The sequence below is a fragment of the Podospora pseudocomata genome, chromosome 6 (genome assembly GCF_035222375.1).
Source record: "Podospora pseudocomata strain CBS 415.72m chromosome 6, whole genome shotgun sequence".
In the NCBI taxonomy this organism is placed as follows: domain Eukaryota; kingdom Fungi; phylum Ascomycota; class Sordariomycetes; order Sordariales; family Podosporaceae; genus Podospora; species Podospora pseudocomata.
In genome coordinates, this window is record NC_085890.1 from 2,704,047 (window position 1) to 2,724,533 (window position 20,487).

A 20,487-nucleotide genomic window follows, 5' to 3' on the forward strand; every position below is an offset into this window, starting at 1 on the left:
AATTTTGATGGCCAAGAGTATGTATGAGACTTGCTCCCCAGTGAACCATTTCTTCCGTCTTCTTCAAACCCCGATTCTCTCAGGTATTATAATAAATAATCTCCGGGTGAAAATTGATACCTGATATTCCTGCAGGGGCCGGAATTTCTTGATTGATGAAGTAGGATTTGCAGATACATTAAAAACATGATTGGCTCATGACTGGTGATTCTACCTATCCGGCAGGAGTATGGGGAAGGCGAGTATGTTGAGACAAACAACGCTGAATCGGGGTGGGAATTAGGTGACGAATTGAGCTTTGTCATGATCATACATATGAGGTGGTGTGATGACGGGATGTAGACCCCGATTCACCGCGTTGCATCTTGTCAGCCGAGTGTGTGCTCCGGAATCATGGTTCCAGCATGAGATATGTTGGGCTTCAGTGATGGACAGAAAGTAGCTCCAACTCCAACTGTCACCATTTCCTGATCTGTGATTGATTTGTGACAGCGAGCCATCTGGATTAGCAGAGCATGAGGTGATATTGGAGCCCAACGATGCACACATCAGTCCTTCTTGGCTGCGGGGGTATCAGAGAGGCGGCTGGAAACCAGGCAATTGAACATGAATTTTATATTGTGAATTCCCAAGACTTCAGAGAATCAGATATCAGGTATATAAAGCAGGAGTTCTCGTTTGATTCTCTGGCCTCTCTTCCCGGCCAGACATCTCTAGATCACTTCTCTCTTGCATCACTTCAACATCGACTCAATTTGCTTCTAGTTGCATCGCCCAAGCCATAAGCAAAGACCCTGCTCTGAAGATCACGGTGGTTACGGCTTCAGGGCCAATCGACTTTCTTGTGGTTTGAGCCCTCGCCGAGTGACTCCAACGGCTAGCTGAACAAAAGTCTTGTTCAGGACGTCAGCAAGCTACTCGTTCAGAAAAGTTACCTCACCGGCAGTGACCCCACCTGGCTCGTCACAATGTCCATCAAATGGGAGGACTCAGTCACGGCCTCCGAGCTGGCCCCCGTCTTGAACGGGCTCGCTCCAGACTGATGATTTGCACGCCGCTGGCTGGGTTCTCGTCCACCACTCGCTTGACGGCATGGACCAACACATCAAACTGCAGTGCCCGGATAACAACACTCCCGCCCAGGCCAGAGGTCTCGTGCGGCAGTGTGCCAAAAGTGCCATCCAATCCTTGATCGCTGGGGCGATCACCCTGCCCTACCTCACCCCGGACATCTACGTCACTATGTCAACGCTTGTCTTGCCAACAGCTGCATTCTGATTTGCAGCATCGGAGAGCCGAGGCCACCCTAAGGTACGATGGGATGTGGGCTCACCGATAGAGGACGACGCCTGTCGTATTGACCTCTTCTAGAGGTGTAGGTTCATCTGATCAAGTCCGCGTTGAGGGAACCTCTGTTGTGATGGGACGGGCGGTATGTAAATGGGGTCTTGTTAGTGGTGTAGTGCACAATCGAAACCGAGCCTTGTTGTCAATCGCGTCGGGTCTTCTACATCATGCTCCCACGTCTGCCCTTCATGAAGTAGTTAGCCAATAAGCAACATGTCTCATGAAGTTCCGTGCAAAACATAGATGATGGACGGTGCCTTCAGTTCAACTTACACCCTTTCAACCTCTCCAGACCTATTCTCGCTCAGGGGTCCTCTTGGGCACCCTTGTTCACTTCCACAACTCAACCTCAATAAAGAAAGTGAGTTTGTAGCTGGAAAAAGGTCATGTTGCCTTTCAATCTAAATACCTAGGTAGTCTAGCCTCAGAAACGAGCAAAACTTGTCATCACGTCGTAGATCATGACCCGCCCTCCCTTTAGCCCCGTGTGATCTTTGTTTCCCTCAAGACAAGAGAGAAAAACAACAGATCGGATATCAAAATGCCCTTCCATTCCTTCTTATAGCTCCGGGAAACAAACCAATCAAAAACTTCCTTCTGAAGCACTCCAGAAAAAAAAATAGAAAAAAGATGAAATGAACGAGTAAAAGTTCACCCCACAACCTGCTGCCCGGTCTGCCCACCCCCTTGCGCATTATTCCCCTGCTGCTGCTGTTGACTCTCCTCCTTCTTCAACAACCTCTTCCGGTTATACAAATCCGTATTCAACACATTGACATACCCCCTCCTCCTAAGCTCCTCCTGAATCTGGCTCACCAACCTCCCCTCCCTCAACCAGCCGTCCACCTCGGCGCTCACGAAATCCGGCAGCTTCCTCGCCCTCGGGTCGCTGGTGTCGGTGCTCGGTCCATGATTATGGACTTTGTGTTCCTCGTTGGGGTAATGCAGCACCCAGACGTCGGAATCCTTGGCTGTCTCGATGACCTCAAACTTGAAGAGACAGCCGCATTTCTTGGAGGTTCTATCGGTAGTGGGCTTCCGCCTGCCTTCCTCTTTGGCCTTGACAAACACCGAGGGGTCGACGGGGGGTCGGTGGTGGCGGGCTTCGCCGCCGCGGAAGCAGACCCAGCGGACTTTTCGCTTGCCGGTTACTTTTGCGCCGGCGATGCGCATGGAGTAGCCTCGCGGGAGGGTCCAGGCGTCGAGGGTGGCTTGCATCGCGGCGCGGGAGTTGATGACGAAGTTGGGGGGTGGGGGTTCGAGGGGGATTATGGGTTGTTGGGGTTGTTGTGGGATGGCATGTTGCTGGTATGTGAAGTGTTGTTGCGGCTGCGTAGGTTGGGATTGTTGACTTTGTTGTTGCTGCTGCTGTTGCTGTTGGGGTGGTTGTTGTTGACCCCCCTGTGATAGTGATTGCGGTGGTGGTGGAGGCGGCGGGCCGCCAGGGGCACCAGGAGCGGGTGGTCCCGCTGACGCCGGTGGACCGCCGCTGACTCCTCCTCCTGCCGGGACTTGGGCTGGGCCCCCACCACCGCTAGGTACTGCACCACCACCAAAGTTTGGGTTCTGGCTGATCTTGAGGACAGCCTCGATGCGACTGAGGCGGCGGTCGATGGCAGTGAGGGAGTTGAACAAGGTGTTGAACTGGCTGGGGGTCAGGGTGTTTGCTGCCATGGGTTCTCCAAAAGTACAGGGGATCCAGGCTGACAGAGAGCGATATTTTGTTTGCGCCGCACTGTGTGTGTGTGTGTCTTTTCCCCAGCTTTTTGGTGGTTTGTGTTGACAAAGTCCAGCCAGCCAACCGGGCGCCTGTCGGGTCGCGGAGAGTCCTGTGCGCTTCGCGCGCGTCACTCGGCTTCTGTCTTTTTTTTTTGGAAATGGTGAGGATATTGGAATAACAACAGACACGAGCCAAACAAACCAAGGCGAACAGGTTGCGCGCAAAAAATTAAAAAAATTCACATATCGCGGTTGGTGAGTGTCAGATCAGGGAAACGATGACGATGGGCCAAAGGCTGATAATGGGGATGGCTGAGAGCATCGGGTTCGCGATTCTCGTCACGTGGTCTGCACGAATGAACGAGGCGGCGCTGCGGGAAAACAAATTGTGGGTGCCGCCCGATGCGGGGTTCACGCCCAAATATTCAACCTCAGGCCTCTTTTCTACCCCTCTATTTTCTTTCTGCAGTGCAACCTATCACCATCTCACATCTTACAGACGCAAATGCGCTGCTCTTGCATAATCAGCTTTTGGCCAGCAGAGATAATCAGCTATCGTCTTGTTAGCAGCCATCGTAGAGGATCGTAACTTGAAAAGCGAACAAGTACTAATGCTGCCGGCGTACCAAAGTCGTGCATCTCTTCTCACGCAATTCTCTCAGACCTGAAATACTAGAAACCAGACATGGACCCCCACCGGCCAGTGTGCACCTTAATGCCATGAATCTATCACGGTGTCTGAGATAGGGGGATGATAACTATCGATCGAAGTCTCAACACTCTTCTGGGTTGGCCACCTAGTCTGGGCAAGCAAAGTGGGTTCTGAACGTTTCTTTTGGCCCCAGCCTGGTGTGAAGATTGGAATTCCAAACCATGAGCAGAGTACTAGCTGTTCAAGAAGTAGCTTCAGAGAATGATGTGCTTCCCGAATTTCTGAGGTTATCCAAATCAAAACTACAGAATATTGTCATTTGCCCCAGGACTTGCTTTGGGAAGGTAATGCCCAACTTGATCTTTGTTTTCTCTCAAATGAGCAAACTCTCCAAGGAAGTCAGGAATCACCTGGTGTGCCGATTGTGTGTTCATTCAGTATCCCCCACTGGCAGTACCTCATGGTTGCAACCCAGTGAGACAGTGGCAATCGGCCAGGCAACTCACTCTGCTATATTCGCACTTTACCAGTGCACAAACGGCAGACTTGGAGATGTTCGAGCCTTTGCTTGGGAGTAGGTTGGTAAGAAGAAGTGAAGAGGATTGGGGGGAGGGCTTGGTAGAGGAGGGGAAGAGATATGGGTTTACCGGAGGGGATAGACAAGTAATTATTGAAAGATGATAATGTAGGGATAGAATAGATGGCCGAGATATTTCAGCAAGTTCAACGATCACGTAACAATGCCGTGCCTAGCCACACAACTCAAGGCCCTTTATAGCCAGTTCCCAACCTCACATCAATCTCTTTAATCTCAGCAACATCTCCTCTTAGTCTGAGCTTTTACAGACTTAATCTTAGCTTTTTATAATCTAAGTGCCGTCTAACCTTTAACAGTCTATTATATAAGCATAAGGGACTGTCTATCCCAACAGTAGTCCTCTCTAATCCTAGCCTCTGTCAGGATTTCTCAAGCATTGCCCATTCACTATCCGAGCTTCCTGTTTGACACCCATGATACCTGCAACTATCCCAACTGAGCCAAATCCAACTGCCAGGAGAAAAGGTGCTACCAAAGATAACATGCTGCCATGGCTGGTCTCTTTTAATACATGTATTAGAGTGGTGACTTTTATGCCAGTCCTGTGCTCGTGGCTGACATGAAGAAGTGATGGCTGTGCGGTTGGTGCTAAAGCTAGGCTTGTGGAATGGTGTTGTGAGAATTCTGGACAACAATAAACAGGCTGTTGAAAGACATTGCTGCTCAAGAATACACAGTCGGTGTTGATCCCAAGAAGAATTTGCGATATACCTATGCAGGTGCCTGCCTGCCGTTTTTAGGGACTTTTATTGGATTGACACTATGGGCTTGGCCCTGTGCGGGAATTCAAGCCGTAATAACAGATTGAGTTGACTGATGGGGAGGAAAAGAAAAGGAGGTCTGTTGAGGGGGAGCGGACTTTCTTAAATACATGTGGAAAAAGGACCGGCACCTTGCCAGGCCACCGACCTGTGGAGAAGCGTCCAGAAAAGCCGCCTTCATAGGCACCGTAACCCCGTGTCTTTCAAGCCTTCAAACCACCAAGGCTCTAGGCCTATAACATGGATGACGTAAACCATGTCGGGCTTTGCTGACCATTTTGTTCTGTTTGTTTATGCCTGCAGTGATCCGTGGAAGATTTCGCGAGGACCCTTTGGAGCTGCTGCGCTCTCTGTCTTTGAGTGGTCAGCAGCAGCAACGGATGCAATAGAGTCAAGCAGTGAGGCCTACAGCACATCCCGCAATTTGTACCACATAGGAGCCAACAAACGGAAAACCTGAAAGATTCAAGCTTCCACGGAATCCATCTTCTTCGCTCCTTTCCACCACCAAAGTAACATCCAGTCCCCCCTCGATAACCCAAGGCCAGAAGAACTCCCTCTCTCAAATCCCAGAGACCGTCCCTCATCAAGATGACCAACTTCCTCCCGCCCTCGCAGGCATCAACGAAGCAGCCTACTAAGCAGCAGCCATCCACGGCCCTGCCCTCATCAACCAAGCCGCTGGCATTGGTCAAGAAGCAGCCAACTTGGCAAAGGGCATCGCAAGCAACGTCCAAGTCCACGCCCCAGCAGCTGCCTCAGTCGTAGTCAGCGCCATCCAACACCACACCCCAATCATTGCAGAGGCCACCACCAACATCGGCAACGACGTCACCAACCACGTTAAAATCCACGGGTCGGTCATTGCCGCCGGGGCCTTCGGTGCAGCAAAACATGTCCAGGGCCAAATACCAGTCATCGTCTCAGCCATCGCCCAACTCGAACCAACTAACCGCCGCTGTCATCAAAGAGTTGCAAGGCAACCACGCTGCCATCTTGACCGCCATCCAAGATGGGTTGCTTATTATCCTAGATACCGCCGAGAAGGTAGGTACCTATGTATCCGTCTGCGTGGTCCAGAGTGATGTTCTGACGCAATTCCCAGGCGGGAGTTTGGGCAGCCGAAAACCCCGACAAGATAGCCATCATAATTGCCGGCCTCATCTTGGTTGTCGCCCCAGGTGTTGTCGCTGGACCTGTCCTTTCTTCGGTTGGGCTTGGCGAGGGTATTGTAGCTGCCGATAAGTGTCCATCCTCTACCTCACACCACGATCCATAGCTATTACGAGATTTTAAGGCTCTCTCGCTGCATTTATTCACAGTTGTATCGGCAATGTCGCCGCGGGGAGTATCTTTGCCGCTCTTCAGAGTGCCGGGCCAAGATGAAGAGTATTGACAGGACCTGCGAAGTACGTGTTACCGGCTGTGGTCGGTTGAGTAGGCCCATCAACGAACACCAGCAGGAGGCCGGACTTGCGTCTCTCGCCCAGCTCCTCTTGCAGATCTGGTTCGTCTTCAAAATCCTCATCCCATCGCACGTCACATTTGGTGCCAAAAAGTTGAGACACGCCGTAACCGTTGGCAGAACTCCTGGTCGGACCTGGGGCTTTGTGACAAGGGCTGTAATATCAGAGCTTGGAACTTCATGGTTCAATTCAGGCTAATGATCTTCAATGGCCTCGAAGAGCGTGATGAGGAAGAAGAAGGTCTAGGAATACAGACAGATCTCAGAGACGCGTATTTATCCATCGTCAGGTGGTCCGTGCCCAGTGGCCTCAAGCCGCTGCCAAGTTCCTCAATATCTCAGGTTGACCAATATCATCTTCTTAATAACCGCGAAGCCTGTGATCGTCTACCTCACTTTGACTACTGGTTCACAGCGTGCAGTTACCCCTTCTTTTAGTGGCATCGACGGTGTTGTTGGCCGTGTTCACGGTGGTTGGTTCGTTGACGTGTGACAGGCTTCGACCTTTGCCTTGCTGAACCTCCAAATATACCCCCGGGTCGGGTACTCTTGCAGGCAAACCCACGCGGCGACGGCCCAAATGCGCAGGATGCCCGATACAAAACTGTGCAATCCTGACGCGTGCTCCGCTTCCACGGAGGCGTGCAGTACCTCCAAGAGATATACTTTGCTTTTGTCATCTCCCCCCGTGGTAACTATTATTATCTACCCGTACAGGTTTCTGACAGCTCGCCCAGGACCAAGCAGGTGCGAGGTACAGCCGCGCTCTGGAATGAATTCCAGCGCATGTTGCCGGAGAAGTTACCGGATACCAACACAATTGATTGTTTGTGTAGAAGTTCTGGGTCTGTTTGCAACGTAACCGTTGTCGGCGTCGCTATCTTTTGATCCCTGTCTGTCGGCATCGCTGGCTTTTGATCCCTGTCTGTCGCCGAAGCGGCCTTGAGTTCCGTTCTCAGCCCATGTTGCTTGCAATATTGCGGCTCGCATGTTTGTAGACTAAGCTCATCGAGGATGACTGCTCTTTCCAGTCGGCTTCGTCGTCCTGAACCGCATGTGTCGCGGCTTCGCATACCATGCGTCAAAAACTCTCCAGTCTCTGTAGAAGGCCATAAAGAAAAGAGCATGGTTTTGTTTTCGTTCCCGTAGTGTCCTCCAACCCGAATCATGAAATCCCCCCCCCCCTGTCGAAGAGTCGGGCGTGAACACGGTTTGAAACCTAGCTTAGGATAGTCGATGACCCTATTTCGAAGCTGCAGAGTTCCGAACCGGCGGTCAGGTTCGCATTACGGGAGAATAAATGGTTGTGTAAATAGATTCAAGCTTGTTCAATACACAGCAGAGCAAGCAAGAGGAACAAATATACAAAGTCTACCCCCTTCGGCCAAATGTAGCAGTGATAGTCCCGCTGTTGACCCCCACTTGCTGGCCACTATTATTGTTTCCAAAGGTGATTGTGGTTCCCTGGTCTGCTCGGGCATTTGCGGCTGCTGTCTGGATCACGGAGAGCAGTTCCTCAAACAGCATCGCCCAGGGATTCCCGCTGCGAGTCCGTCCCAGCCCCCAACGAGTCAAGAGCAAGTTCCACTGATTGGAGATTGTTGGTGAGCGCCTTCACGGTATTAGGTGCGTCGGCAATGTTCTGCAAGTCCTCTACCAAGAGTCGCACGCAGTGCAGCGTTGGTGCGACAATACCCACGACGCCGGCTGTGATACTGAGAGGATCCATATTGGAGTTCTGAGGATTAACACGTCAACCAAGCTGCCTCGTTGATGCTTACAGAGTGGAAGAAAGCTGGAACCACTGGAGATTAGGCTTGAGTCGCTTAATATATAGCAAGTAAAAAAGTGAAAGACTGGGAAAAATTGGGCGCGTTGGACATCACGAGCTGGGCTGAGCAGCTTTAGACTTGCATGAAGGCGGTCGAGATGCAGCTTCTGGCTTGACTCTGATTTGCGGAACGGTTTTTGTGGAGGCAGTGCAGTGTCAAGTTTTGTCTGGACTTGCGACCGGCAGGGGGATCAATCTCTGCAGAGAGCAGGTCGGACCAACCAACCCGACTGCAGAGATGTCTGCCTCTTTTCTTCAGACGGATTCCCTTTTACAGTTGAGGCTGAGTAATGCGGCGATACGCCGCCCAATGACCGGCATCGAATGCCATGAGAAGAAGAATTGCCAAGCAACTCTGCAAATATAAAAAATGCCCACTTCCGATCTTCGCCTCCATCCACGAGGTTACAAAACACACAAATGGCTCGATCTTGACGCTACTTACCTCATCGTAAAACCCAAGTTTTCTCTACGCTTCCGCCACGCTGATGAGCTCAGGATAGAAAGTGCAATGTCAGACAGTTATCGTTTCGGCGACTATAACAATGGTTCCCAGGTGGGGACTAACAGGGGGACGATCTACAATACTTTCCCGCAGGCGCCAGGTAAGATAACCAGAGCGCTGTGAGAGTCGAGGGGTGCACCGCTAACTTCCCCAGAACGATCAGAAACCCCGCCGCGGCCATTCGCGACCATCCCCTTCTCCCGCGATCCCGATTTTGTCAACCGCGGAGACATTCTCGAGCAAATCGACCGGCGATGTTCCGAGCCCGCCGCTCGTGTGGCCCTCGTAGGCTTGGGCGGTATCGGCAAGTCGCAGCTGGCCATCGAGTTCGCTCACCGGATCACTGAAAAGCAGCCGGACATATGGGTATTCTGGGTCCACGCTGGAATGTATGAGCGCGTCGAGGATGGCTTCAGGACGATTGCCAACACCGTCAAGCTGGCCGGCCGGAACGAGCCCAAGGCCAACATCCCACAGCTTGTGTACAGCTGGCTGTCCAACGAACGGAACGGCAGATGGATCATGATCCTTGACAGCGCTGACGACCGCGATGTGTTCGACAACGCGAATATTGCCCACGGCACGACCAGCGGCAATGAGCGCGAAAGGCGGCCGTTTGCGACATACCTACCGCAGAGCCAAAATGGATCGATTATTGTCACAACACGTAACAGGGAGTTAGCATTCAGACTGACCGGGCGCCGTCAAAATATGATCGAAGTCGGACCGATGGCGCAGACAGATGCCCTCGCACTCCTGGAGAAGAAGCTAGGATCGCCCGCGGATCTAAATGTGGCGGCCGATCTCGTACAGGCGCTCGACCTCGTTCCGTTGGCCATTAGCCAGGCTGCCGCCTACATACAGGCAAGGGCGCCGCGGAGCTCGCCCGAGAAGTACCTAGCTGAGTTCCGGAAGAGTGAGCATAGAAAGAGCAGTCTTTTACAGTACGATGCTGGGGACCTACGACGGGATGGAGGCGCATCGAACGCGGTTCTTACCACATGGCAAATATCTTTTGACTACATCCGGTCTAAGCGGCCGTCTGCGGCGGATCTCTTGTCACTTATGAGCTTTTTCGACCGGCAAGGTATCCCTGGTTGGGTTTTAAAACCTCCTAGAGTTACTAAGGAGGATATTCTAGGACGGCGTATAGACGAGGACGGAGATACAGACTTTGATAATGGCAGAAGTGCTACAGATGGTACCGTAGATGATGACATGGATGGTGACACAGATAGTGACCTCACGGATGATAGTGCAGATACCACTGATGATGGATTCGAAGATGATGTGGCGATGCTGAGAGACTACTGCCTCATAGCGACGACTGAGATGGACGAGTTTGAGATGCACGGGCTTGTGCAGTTCTCAACGAGGAAGTGGCTGGAACAATGCGGGCAGCAGGAGACGTTCAAACAGAAGTTTATTGAGCGAATGGCAGCGTCATTCCCAACTGGAAACTACGAGAACTGGGCGACTTGTCGAAATCTCTTCGCACACGTTCAAGTAGCCGTCGCTTACCAACCCAGCGACGATAGGAACGACATATGGGCGACACTTTTGAATAATGGGGGTTGGTTTGCATGGTCGCAAGGGAGATACGAGGTGGCACAGCGGATGGTGGGCAAAGCGAGACGAGCCCGCGAGAATAGACTGGGAAAAGAGGATACGGCGAGTCTAGATAGTATGTCACTGTTTGCTCTAGTCCTTTTGGACCGAGGCCAGTGGGAGGAGGCCGAGAAGCTGTTTGTGCAGGTGATGGAGACTCGCAAGAGCAAGCTTGGGGCCGATCACCCTTCTACGCTGACGAGCATGGCCAACCTAGCGTCGACATACAGGAACCAGGGCCGGTGGGAGGAGGCCGAGAAGCTGTTTGTGCAGGTGATGGAGACTCGCAAGACCAAGCTTGGGGCCGATCACCCAGATACGCTATCGAGCATGGCCAACCTAGCGGCGACATACAGGAAGCAGGGCCGGTGGGAGGAGGCCGAGAAGCTGGACGTACAGGTGATGGAGACGCGCAAGACCAAACTTGGGGTCGATCACCCAGATACGCTGACGAGCATGGCCAACCTAGCGTCGACATTTTGGAACCAGGGCCGGTGGGAGGAGGCCGAGAAGCTGGAGGTGCAGGTGATGGAGACGAGCAAGACCAAGCTTGGGGCCGATCACCCTTCTACGCTGACGAGCATAGCCAACCTAGCGTCGACATACAGTAAGCAGGGCCGGTGGGAGGAGGCCGAGAAGCTGGACGTGCAGGTGATGGAGACTCGCAAGACCAAGCTTGGGGCCGATCACCCAGATACGCTGACGAGCATGGCCAACCTAGCGTCGACATACAGGAACCAGGGCCGGTGGGAGGAGGCCGAGAAGCTGGAGGTGCAGGTGATGGAGACTCGCAAGACCAAGCTTGGGGCCGATCACCCAGATACGCTATCGAGCATGGCCAACCTAGCGGCGACATACAGGAAGCAGGGCCGGTGGGAGGAGGCCGAGAAGCTGTTTGTGCAGGTGATGGAGACTCGCAAGAGCAAGCTTGGGGCCGATCACCCTTCTACGCTGACGAGCATGGCCAACCTAGCGTCGACATACAGGAACCAGGGCCGGTGGGAGGAGGCCGAGAAGCTGTTTGTGCAGGTGATGGAGACTCGCAAGACCAAGCTTGGGGCCGATCACCCAGATACGCTATCGAGCATGGCCAACCTAGCGGCGACATACAGGAAGCAGGGCCGGTGGGAGGAGGCCGAGAAGCTGTTTGTGCAGGTGATGGAGACTCGCAAGACCAAGCTTGGGGCCGATCACCCAGATACGCTATTGAGCATGGCCAACCTAGCGGCGACATTTTGGAACCAGGGCCGGTGGGAGGAGGCCGAGAAGCTGGAGGTGCAGGTGATGGAGACGAGCAAGACCAAGCTTGGGGCCGATCATCCAGATACGCTGTCGAGCATGGCCAACCTCGCTTTTACTTGGAAAAGCCAAGGTCGACACTCGACCGCCTTAGCACTAATGAAGGACTGTGCCCAGGCTCGGCAGCGACGACTTGGTGCAGAGCATCCAGACACCCTGTCGTCTTTGGCCACCGTCACCAAGTGGGGTAGCTAGAACATGTTTCTTAGTTTCGTTTTTATGGTCTACTGTATCTGGATAATGTACTTTGACTTTTGCTTTTGTGATACGAGTGTACAATTATGCAGCTACCGAGTCGTTATTATATGCACATTTCAATGGCTACATTCTTTGTCATTTATGCAACTGGTAAATACCGAAAGAGGCAGTGCTTTTGTCATCGACCATCCCAGTTGCCCAATTTTGAAGCTGGGGTGTAGCTGTGCAAAGTGAGCCCAGATACATTGTTGCCAGCCCCAGCCAAGGATGAAGCCGGCCAGTGAGGAGACAGTTTCAACATTGAAATTATGGACACAAATTTCGGTCCCTTCCTATTATTATCAGACGGATTGTAGTACAATCCGTTGAAAAAGTGTACCAAAAGTTCCGCTCCACTTTGGAAGCAGGGGGTACCTGTCACGGGCAGGACAGGTTGACGGATTAATGACAGTAATATTCAGCTAAGCTACAGTCTGGGCTCTACTCCGTCGGGTACGGGCAGGCTCTATTGTGAAGACGTAGCTCAAAGAGCTACAAACAGGTCTCGCGGCAGCGTGATGCGAAGTCATTCAAGTCGCATTGGCCCGTGCTCTGGACGAGCCAAGCTCCAATGGATCAACGACGGTCACGGTGCAACCGCCGTGACACAAGTGAAGGTATAAAGGTTATACTTGTCACGGGAGAGGTAGATAGTCGAGGCAAGCTACGATAAGTCTGACCAATTTGATTAAATAGTAAGCTGAAGGGGCAAAAACGGAAAGCAAACAAAGCCTGGCTGCAAGCATGGCTTTAGACATGGGCAAGCTTGGACCTGTGAAAGCACCCACGTGACTCTCACGTGGCCTGTGCTGTAGACCAACATGTCCTGAGCCAGGGCCGTGACATCACCCCCCCCCTTCAAAATCCCGAATTCGTCCTCGAATTCGCTCTAAATACCGCTCAAACGCTCTCATATCTCACAAAGATCACTCTCAAAACTCCATCCCCACAATCTGATTTAAGATCTCCACCTGGCCAGCGGTTTGGGAATGACCAGCCGTGGAAAGGCGCCAGGTGGCTCCCATGATCTTGCTCAGTTCGTCAGTAAAGTCGGACACAAATTGGGGTCCTCTGTCCGATACAACGGTGTCGGGAAACTGGAAAATACGGAAAGGACCGTTGTAGTACATCTTGGCGGCATCGCGGGCCGTGGCATTGACGAAGCATGGTGTTGCCCAAGTCGCTTTGCTCAACCGATCAACGATGACCATCAGGTTGTCGTATCGATTCTTGTCCTTCGGCATTGACTTGAAGTCTACTGCCAAATCCTTCCATCCTCGTTCAGGCACCGGGAGCGGGTGTAGGAAACCTGGCGTTTTGTCCCTTGGAACCTTTGAGGCTCGGCACGTCAGGCAATTGGAGACATATTTGTCAGAATCTATGGATATACCTGGCCACCAGTAGTGAGTTTTAATCAAAGACCTCGTCTTATTTCTCCCTGGGTGGGCAGTCGTCTTTCTGGCGTGCACTTCGTCGAGCACTCTGGCGCGCATGCCGTCCTCCTCGGGGACCACCAGACCTCCCTGGTACAACAATATCGAATTATTCGACAGGAAAAACGGTCCCTCATTCTTCCTGGCCCTTTCTCTGTAAGACTCCAGCGAGGTTGTGGACTTGTTCGCATGAAGATCGCATCAATGAGGTCGTGGCCGGTCAATCTTCGCAACCACTGTGCGGGCGTTTCGGCACACTGTATTCCTCCACATTAGCTCTCGGCTCGAACAGCGGCTTGATACGTCTGTTTGTGATGGCGGAGTCGATGCCGCAATACCACCCCTTAGCAGGACCGGCGTCACCGATGACAACATGAGCGAAACCCAGACGCCGTCACTGGAGCTCAAGCTGGAGGATCAGGAGTCCGCAGATGCAGGTACGCTGGTATCCAAATATGATGCCTGGGAATTCATTTCCAACAACGCCACGGACAACCATCAAGTCACGATTACCCCCACCCGAAAAGAGTTGAAAAGGAGGAAGGCCAGTCTCGACCCCGACGGCAGCGTTTACGCAGGAAGAACGGAAGTGGATTACTTCGGGGCCAATTGTAGAGGATAATTGGAATGCATGCCGGCAGACGCTCGAGGGACATGGCTCTTCAGTCTGGTCGGTAGCGTTCTCGCCCGATTCGAAGTGGGTTGCGTCAGGATCAGACGACAACACCATCAAGATCTGGGATGCGGCCACGGGGTCATGTACGCAGACGCTCGAGGGTGATTACAGTAACGCCAGGTCGGTAGCGTCTTCCCTCGATTTGAAGCTGATCGCATCCAAATTAGACAATGCCAATCCCCCACATTACCAAGGCTATAGCATTGGCTTGGGCAACAGATGGATTACGAAGGACTCAGAAAACCGGCTATGGCTGCCTCTGGAATATCAGCCAAGCTGTTCAGCTGTAGCGGCATCAACAGTTGCTATTGGCTGTTCTTCGGGACGCGTCCTAACTATCACGTTCACGACAGACACCTAAGCTGATCTTTCATTCTTTCTCTCTCTCTTTTTTCTTTATCATAGCGTGACCCAGGAGGGGTCTGGGGGGCTCCGTTAATTTATAGCCCGTCGCAATACTCTAGATCCTTCTAGATCTCGCCTCTTTCATCCATTCGAGTATTCTGTTTCGCCATGTAGACAGGTGGCTCTAGAACACTTGGTAGAAACGTCATTTGGCCCACTCGAACAACTCGAGATCGGGCTAGTTGGCTTGACGTAGTTCCAAGCGCCACAGTAAACTTTATTTGAGCTGGTTTCCTTTAATAGCCGCGAGGCATTTGATTGTCCGCCTTAATTCCAACCATTAATTGTGCAGGTAGATAGCGGTTAGGCCGTAATGCGGCTAATTGCTTATTTACCGTGTAACATAAAGTCTTAACGTTAGGTAGGTATGTAAATATGAAACGAAACTGTAGTCAAGACAAGCAGTATGTTGGTTTATCGCACGATGTAACTAGGCCTTTACCTTGGTTTTCAAATTCGGTATTCGAACTTAAGCTAGTTAATTTGGACATTTCAAAATCAAACACATTTTTTCCAGGCTGAAATGGGCAGGAGGGTAGGGTGGAAGAGGCAGTGCTGCTCCTAACTACACACCCCACCCAAGTCCGAAAGCGGCAATACATTTCCCTTGACCGGGAAGAACATGATAACGAATTTCAACAGAGGCTCGGCTCGCCCACACTTATGCAAGTGGACCCTTATCCAGCCCAACGCCATTACAAAATCATGTTGGACGGCTGCTTCAAGGCGTAGTAATCTGGTGCTGGAGGATGACTTTGGTGAGAGTTTTCATTGTCGGGGAAGAAGTATGTCAAAGCTGTACCCATCCGAGCCCGGACCTCAATAGAAACATCCATCTGGCATCCCTGCCATGTGTAGACGTGTATTGAAGTGCGAACTGGTATTTTTGGCAAACCATGATGAAAGATGCTGTTGCTGAGAACAGCATAGGTACCAGAACCCAACCAATAGATTGTGGACCGAACGCGATTAGCTGTTGGGGTCTTCGGGGCGTTGCAAAGCGACAGGTGAATACAAGTTGTTCAGAAGTTGCAGGTCTGCGTACGTTGGGCAGAAATTCGGCAGGAAAGGCATTCGATGCCTAGCCGTCGACCTACATGTGGTTTGCAGCGTGACGGAATTTTCCGTGGCTGACTTGCCACCTGACCCTGAGTTTTTTTTTACCTTGCCATTGCCCACGAAGTCGTTGAGATATTATCTGAAGTAGCGATGAAGGAACTCGGAGGAAACCAACCGGAGACTCTTGACGGCGCAAAGGGACTGTGACTAGAATTAATGATGGTGCTGAGGGTGTACCTTCTCCTGTCCCTACTTTAGAATGGCTAAGGGCTGGCCGAGTATCTTATAGTTGCTGGTGCGACTACCCGAGTTCTCGACTCCGCGGAATACATCGTGTTCAATGTCCAAAAATATACCAAAAACACCCTCTCCGGTAACTGAAACAGTCATTGACCATCCTATAACCTGTCATCGGAGGATAGCATTGTATGGCACTCGACATCAACAAAAAATCCCTTGTCCACTTACTCCAACACCACTCTCTCCTTCCTAGGCCCCGAGCATACAAAGTCCACTCCTGCCAAAGTATCAAGTGTGATGAATGTCTTCCTCCTGGCAACCCCTGAGCCAACTCCGCCAAATTCCAAAACAATCATGAAGACCTTCTGATATACCGGTCCATCCCTGCTGTTTCGGTAGGCAAACCTCTCAACGACCAAACACTCATATCCGCCAGAAGGAATCGTATTGCCGTGAACAAAATCTCGTTCTTTGATGTACCCCATCATCCTATCTGTCCCAGGAAGCACAGCCTCGCTGAGTGGCTCAGTGCGTATCTCCAAACAAACTCGCCATCCTTCCACCTCGATCTGGGCCCCATTCACACCCAAGTACTGAATCTCCATGTCGCATGTCAAGTCAAAAATCGCATTCTTCTATCCTCCCTGGACATCCGCAGCGCCTCACTGAGTGACACCTCCCCTTCCCAACCGGCCCATGACCAGCTCGGAAATGCGCTTCTTCTCTTCGGCGTCCCGCCTTCGCAGAGATGCATCCACCCCAAGAACCGTGGAAAGGCTGCCAACGGGAGCCCCCAGACACAAGCCGCAGCTGGAACGTTCTTCTCCAAGACCGCAATGATCCCGGCCAGCGCGTTGAGCGAATCCTCATCATTCGTCATCCGTCGAGCCGTATAGTCCATAATATAAGTCCAATACATGGAGCCGAGTAGATCATCAGGTGCCTGCTTCCACTGACTCAATACCAACTCTACACTCTTCAAAATTCCTGGCATTGAATGGGGCCAGCTTGGCACAGTCTTTGTGATTTCCAGTGTTTCAGGCACCCTGTGCTCAGCACAGTCAAACTCGACCTGGGTGCTGGTGAAGAAGAGGTAACAGACTGAAAGCATCGATTCCTGTAGTGTCCATGCGCGTGTTGACCAAGTGGAGGCAGCGATCTCTTCCCCAACGGTTGGGGGAACGGTGAAGACGGTGTGGCCTGCGATGGTCTCGCGCAATTGGTGAGTGCGGGGGCGGGCCACCCCGGGAAGGCCAGCATTAGAGTTGTTGCCTGCCACGGCAACGAGGGTGAGTGTGGCAGAGGAGTAGATCTGATCCATCATTCTGAGTTGCTCCTCCTTTTCTCTGTGTTGGATGGGAGTCGGGTTTGGGGTCTGATCGATGCAGAGGGCGTCGACCTAGAGATAGCGCCGACCAAGTTTACATGTGACAGCGATGGCGTCTTCGATCGTGTCGGGAAGCGTCTTGCCATCCAGAGCATCTGCGGCCGGCATGACGCCACCCCACACATAACTGAGGGCAAAGTAGTCGCACCCGTCAGGATAAGGGACGACTTTACGGTCCATGACATCGATCATACGCGTGAGGGACAGTTCCGGTGAGGCAGTGACCTGGCAGGTAGGTCCGTGATTCTTGATGCAGTCTTCCAATGCCCCCGAGAATCTTGAGAAGTCGACAAAGCGGTCAAGGTGTCTCGCATTGCCTGATCGTGTGGTTCCAGCAAGCGCAATCGACTCCCCAGTCCTATATCCAAAGCGGTGAACCTCGCCGCCCAGTGGCCGAGGTTCACGCTCACTGATGATTGAGGTGCCCCCTGAATTGACACCAAGGAAAATGGCCGGGTTTGTTCTCAACTGCGCTGGAAACGAGTTCCACCCCCCTCGTTGGACGTAGGATCGGAATGGTACGAGCTTGAGCATGACATCAGTGGTTCCAAGACCTACTCTGGGGAAGATTCGAAAAATCAAGCGACAGAGCGGACAGGATGGGGACAGTACCAGCGATGCCAGTTCGCCGAAATCCATCTCGTACTGCCGACTTGAGTGGCGGTAGTCGAGCGTGTGGTACTCAGGCTTGGAATTGTCCAAGGGGTTTGAGTCCTTGAAAACCCGAACAATGTCGAAGGCGGCACATCGTTGGCAAAGTGCGCTGGGTTGTTGCTGGAGTCCAAGGATGAGTGCCTCCTCATGGGCTCGCAGAGGGGCAATCAGCTCGATGGCTTTTGACGTCGGAAGCGCAGCGCAGGGTTGGGAGATGGGCTCCACAGAGCGGCAAAAAACACAGAGCTTGGTTGGGGTTGCCATCTTGATTTCGGCGCGGTGTAGAGTCGTGGCTGTGTGGATCTGCTCCTTCCTGCTGAAGGTAAGGTAGGAGGTATCTTGATCATCTCCGTTCAGCCACGGATGGTAAAAGAAAGCGCAGTGGCACGAGGTTGCCCGCGAGTTCCCCGCAACTGGGAGTGTCAAATCAAGAAGCAGCAACGGCAGCCTCGTCACGCATCGCGAACCGGAATCTTGCTGCTGCCCCATTTGGTTGTGTTATGGTTGCAAGAACTGACAGATTGAGGCTATACCTCTCTCATTCTTTCCTCCTACGTTCTCACCAGTTTCAAACATGCTAAAATGATTTCTCCCCGTCAAACCCGAACTTGTTTCCCTTCCCTTCGTCACCCGTTCCTCCAGCGTCCTCTCCAGTAGCGATATTCACCATACCCCTAGAGTCTCAAGCATCAGCGTACCTCAACATGTCAGAAAATATTCCCAATAGACTCTGGCTCATGACTCCAGCGAGACGATCGGCCCTGGAAACTTCCTGTCCCAACCTCTTGGCTGCCTTTGACGCGGGCTTCCTTCACATCGCAACGATACATCACCAGAGCACTGTAGGCAAACATTTTTGTCTGTGTCGTTCTTTTCTCATGTGTGCTGACACCCCTGGAAGAGCGAGCTGCAAGACTTGGTTCCTTATACTGAAAACGGGAGTGAGACTATCGCAATTTTCCTGTACAATCACGACGCCTACTTCAGCCATGACACTGGTGACGCTAGTCTCATGTTGGTGGCTGCCCCCGGCTTTATGCTTCATGCGACCATAAGAGACGGCGCCATACATCCGCAACCACGGCTGGATCCGAGTCGTATGCCTTTCCACACGATTCCTCGTTAGCCTTTGGTCAATGGACATATATACTGACGAAAACGCCTGCTTAGTGTCGATTGGGGCGGTTTGCAGGACGATCGATTTTGGCGACTGTGGCGCCGCCTGTGTGATTGTGGATAGGAATGGTCTCAACGAACTCCCTTGTGAGCTGGTAGAGATTGCGGTGTTGGATTTGAGGCCCGGGACACGAGGACGTACCTGGCGACGGGCTCTGGCTGCACGTCTGAGCTTGAGGGCACGAGGACGCACCAGGCGAGGAGGACGCACCAGGCGACGGATTATGGCTGCACGTCTGCGGACTCTGGCTGCACGTCTGAGCCGGCCAGCGTGACCATGCAGGCGGGTGCCATTTGTTAGCATTGGGGTAGAGGCATGGGTATATGTTTTCAAGCGTAGTATATTAATAATGAACACCCTTTGACAAACCTTGGCTAACTTGAAACTGCCATGTGAGGCCTGTTGGCTGGGTATTTTTCAACTTTTCAAGACTTAGGTCACGATGTGGTTAAGCTAACTGAAACTATGCAATGCAGTGAGGCCTGCCAGGCATGGATGTTGTGCAACCTGAAGTGTTTATCTCGAATCAAAACGCAGCAGGAGCAAAAGCAGCAAACGAATGAAGGGAATCCGTTTGCTGCTTGACACGTGTGTCGTTTGCTCTTTCCTTTTTAAAAATGTCCCGAAATACCAGTCATCGTCCCACCACAACACCGAGGCATCCAGCATCAGACCATTGGTATTTTCAACACGAAGACTGTACACATCGAGAATGGCTGCCCTCGTCAAGAACGCCGCGGGAATGGTAGCCCGCAATCCCGGGACTGCCGCCGTCGCTGGGGTTGTTACTGTCGGTGCAGTTGCGCTTGCTGCTCCGCTTGCGATTGCTGCGCCGGTTCTGGCTGCTGTTGGGTTTACTGCTGAGGGCGTTGCTGCTAGTATGTTTGCACTTTTGGGTTGTCTTCTTCCAGCATAAACACCCCGCTGTGAGCACAGCTAACGAACGTTGTGATTTGTAGCTTCCATCGCCGCCGGGATCCAAGCTGGCATCGGAAACGTCGTCGGAGGTAGCGTGTTCGCCATTTGCCAGAGCGCTGCTGCTGGAGGAGCTGGAGCGGCGGCTGTTGCGACTGGTACACAGGTTGTTGGGGGGGTTGCTGCTGCGGGGGCTGCGTTGGGCAAGTTCCTCTGGGGAAGGGGGCGAGAGAGAGAATGAATGCCGGTGGGAGGATATGCTGGTTGTTGCTGAGGAAGATGACGTGCTGAGATTGTGAACTGGTATGGGTTATGGATAACATTTGATGGCAGGGAACGGTTATGAATTTTGATGTTGCACTTGGTTTGGAAGCAGGTTTGAGATCTCTTCCAAACGTGAACTTATTCCCACTTCCACGCATATGCACTTCATCTGATCTCATATCCTCGCCTGTGCATCACTTTTGTTCTCGCATCGCCCAGCACAATCGACCAGGCAGGATTGGTTTATGATCGCAT

The 20,487-nt window shown here is 52.3% G+C and overlaps 4 protein-coding genes across 4 annotated transcripts; 3 read left to right on the plus strand and 1 right to left on the minus strand.

Moving 5' to 3' along the window:
• Positions 1 to 1,998: 1,998 nt before the first annotated feature.
• On the minus strand, positions 1,999 to 2,565 carry QC762_606720 (uncharacterized protein; the record flags this gene model as incomplete). Its single annotated transcript, XM_062892359.1, has 1 exon — positions 1,999 to 2,565. One exon carries the CDS (start codon positions 2,563 to 2,565, stop codon positions 1,999 to 2,001), a length of 567 nt encoding a protein of 188 aa, XP_062740888.1.
• A 6,127-nt stretch (positions 2,566 to 8,692) lies between these two features.
• On the plus strand, positions 8,693 to 11,980 carry QC762_0097620 (uncharacterized protein; the record flags this gene model as incomplete). Its single annotated transcript, XM_062884141.1, has 2 exons — positions 8,693 to 8,978; positions 9,033 to 11,980. Exons 1-2 carry the CDS (start codon positions 8,744 to 8,746, stop codon positions 11,978 to 11,980), a joined length of 3,183 nt encoding a protein of 1,060 aa, XP_062740889.1. The 5' UTR covers positions 8,693 to 8,743.
• Positions 11,981 to 18,392: 6,412 nt separating this feature from the next.
• QC762_606740 (uncharacterized protein) lies at positions 18,393 to 19,327 on the plus strand (the record flags this gene model as incomplete). Its single annotated transcript, XM_062892360.1, has 3 exons — positions 18,393 to 18,718; positions 18,778 to 18,973; positions 19,047 to 19,327. The coding sequence occupies exons 1-3, from the start codon at positions 18,581 to 18,583 to the stop codon at positions 19,325 to 19,327; spliced, it is 615 nt and encodes a 204-aa protein (XP_062740890.1). The 5' UTR covers positions 18,393 to 18,580.
• A 285-nt stretch (positions 19,328 to 19,612) lies between these two features.
• Positions 19,613 to 20,209, plus strand: QC762_606745 (uncharacterized protein; the record flags this gene model as incomplete). Its single annotated transcript, XM_062892361.1, has 2 exons — positions 19,613 to 19,931; positions 20,013 to 20,209. The coding sequence occupies 2 exons, from the start codon at positions 19,613 to 19,615 to the stop codon at positions 20,207 to 20,209; spliced, it is 516 nt and encodes a 171-aa protein (XP_062740891.1).
• Positions 20,210 to 20,487: the final 278 nt, after the last annotated feature.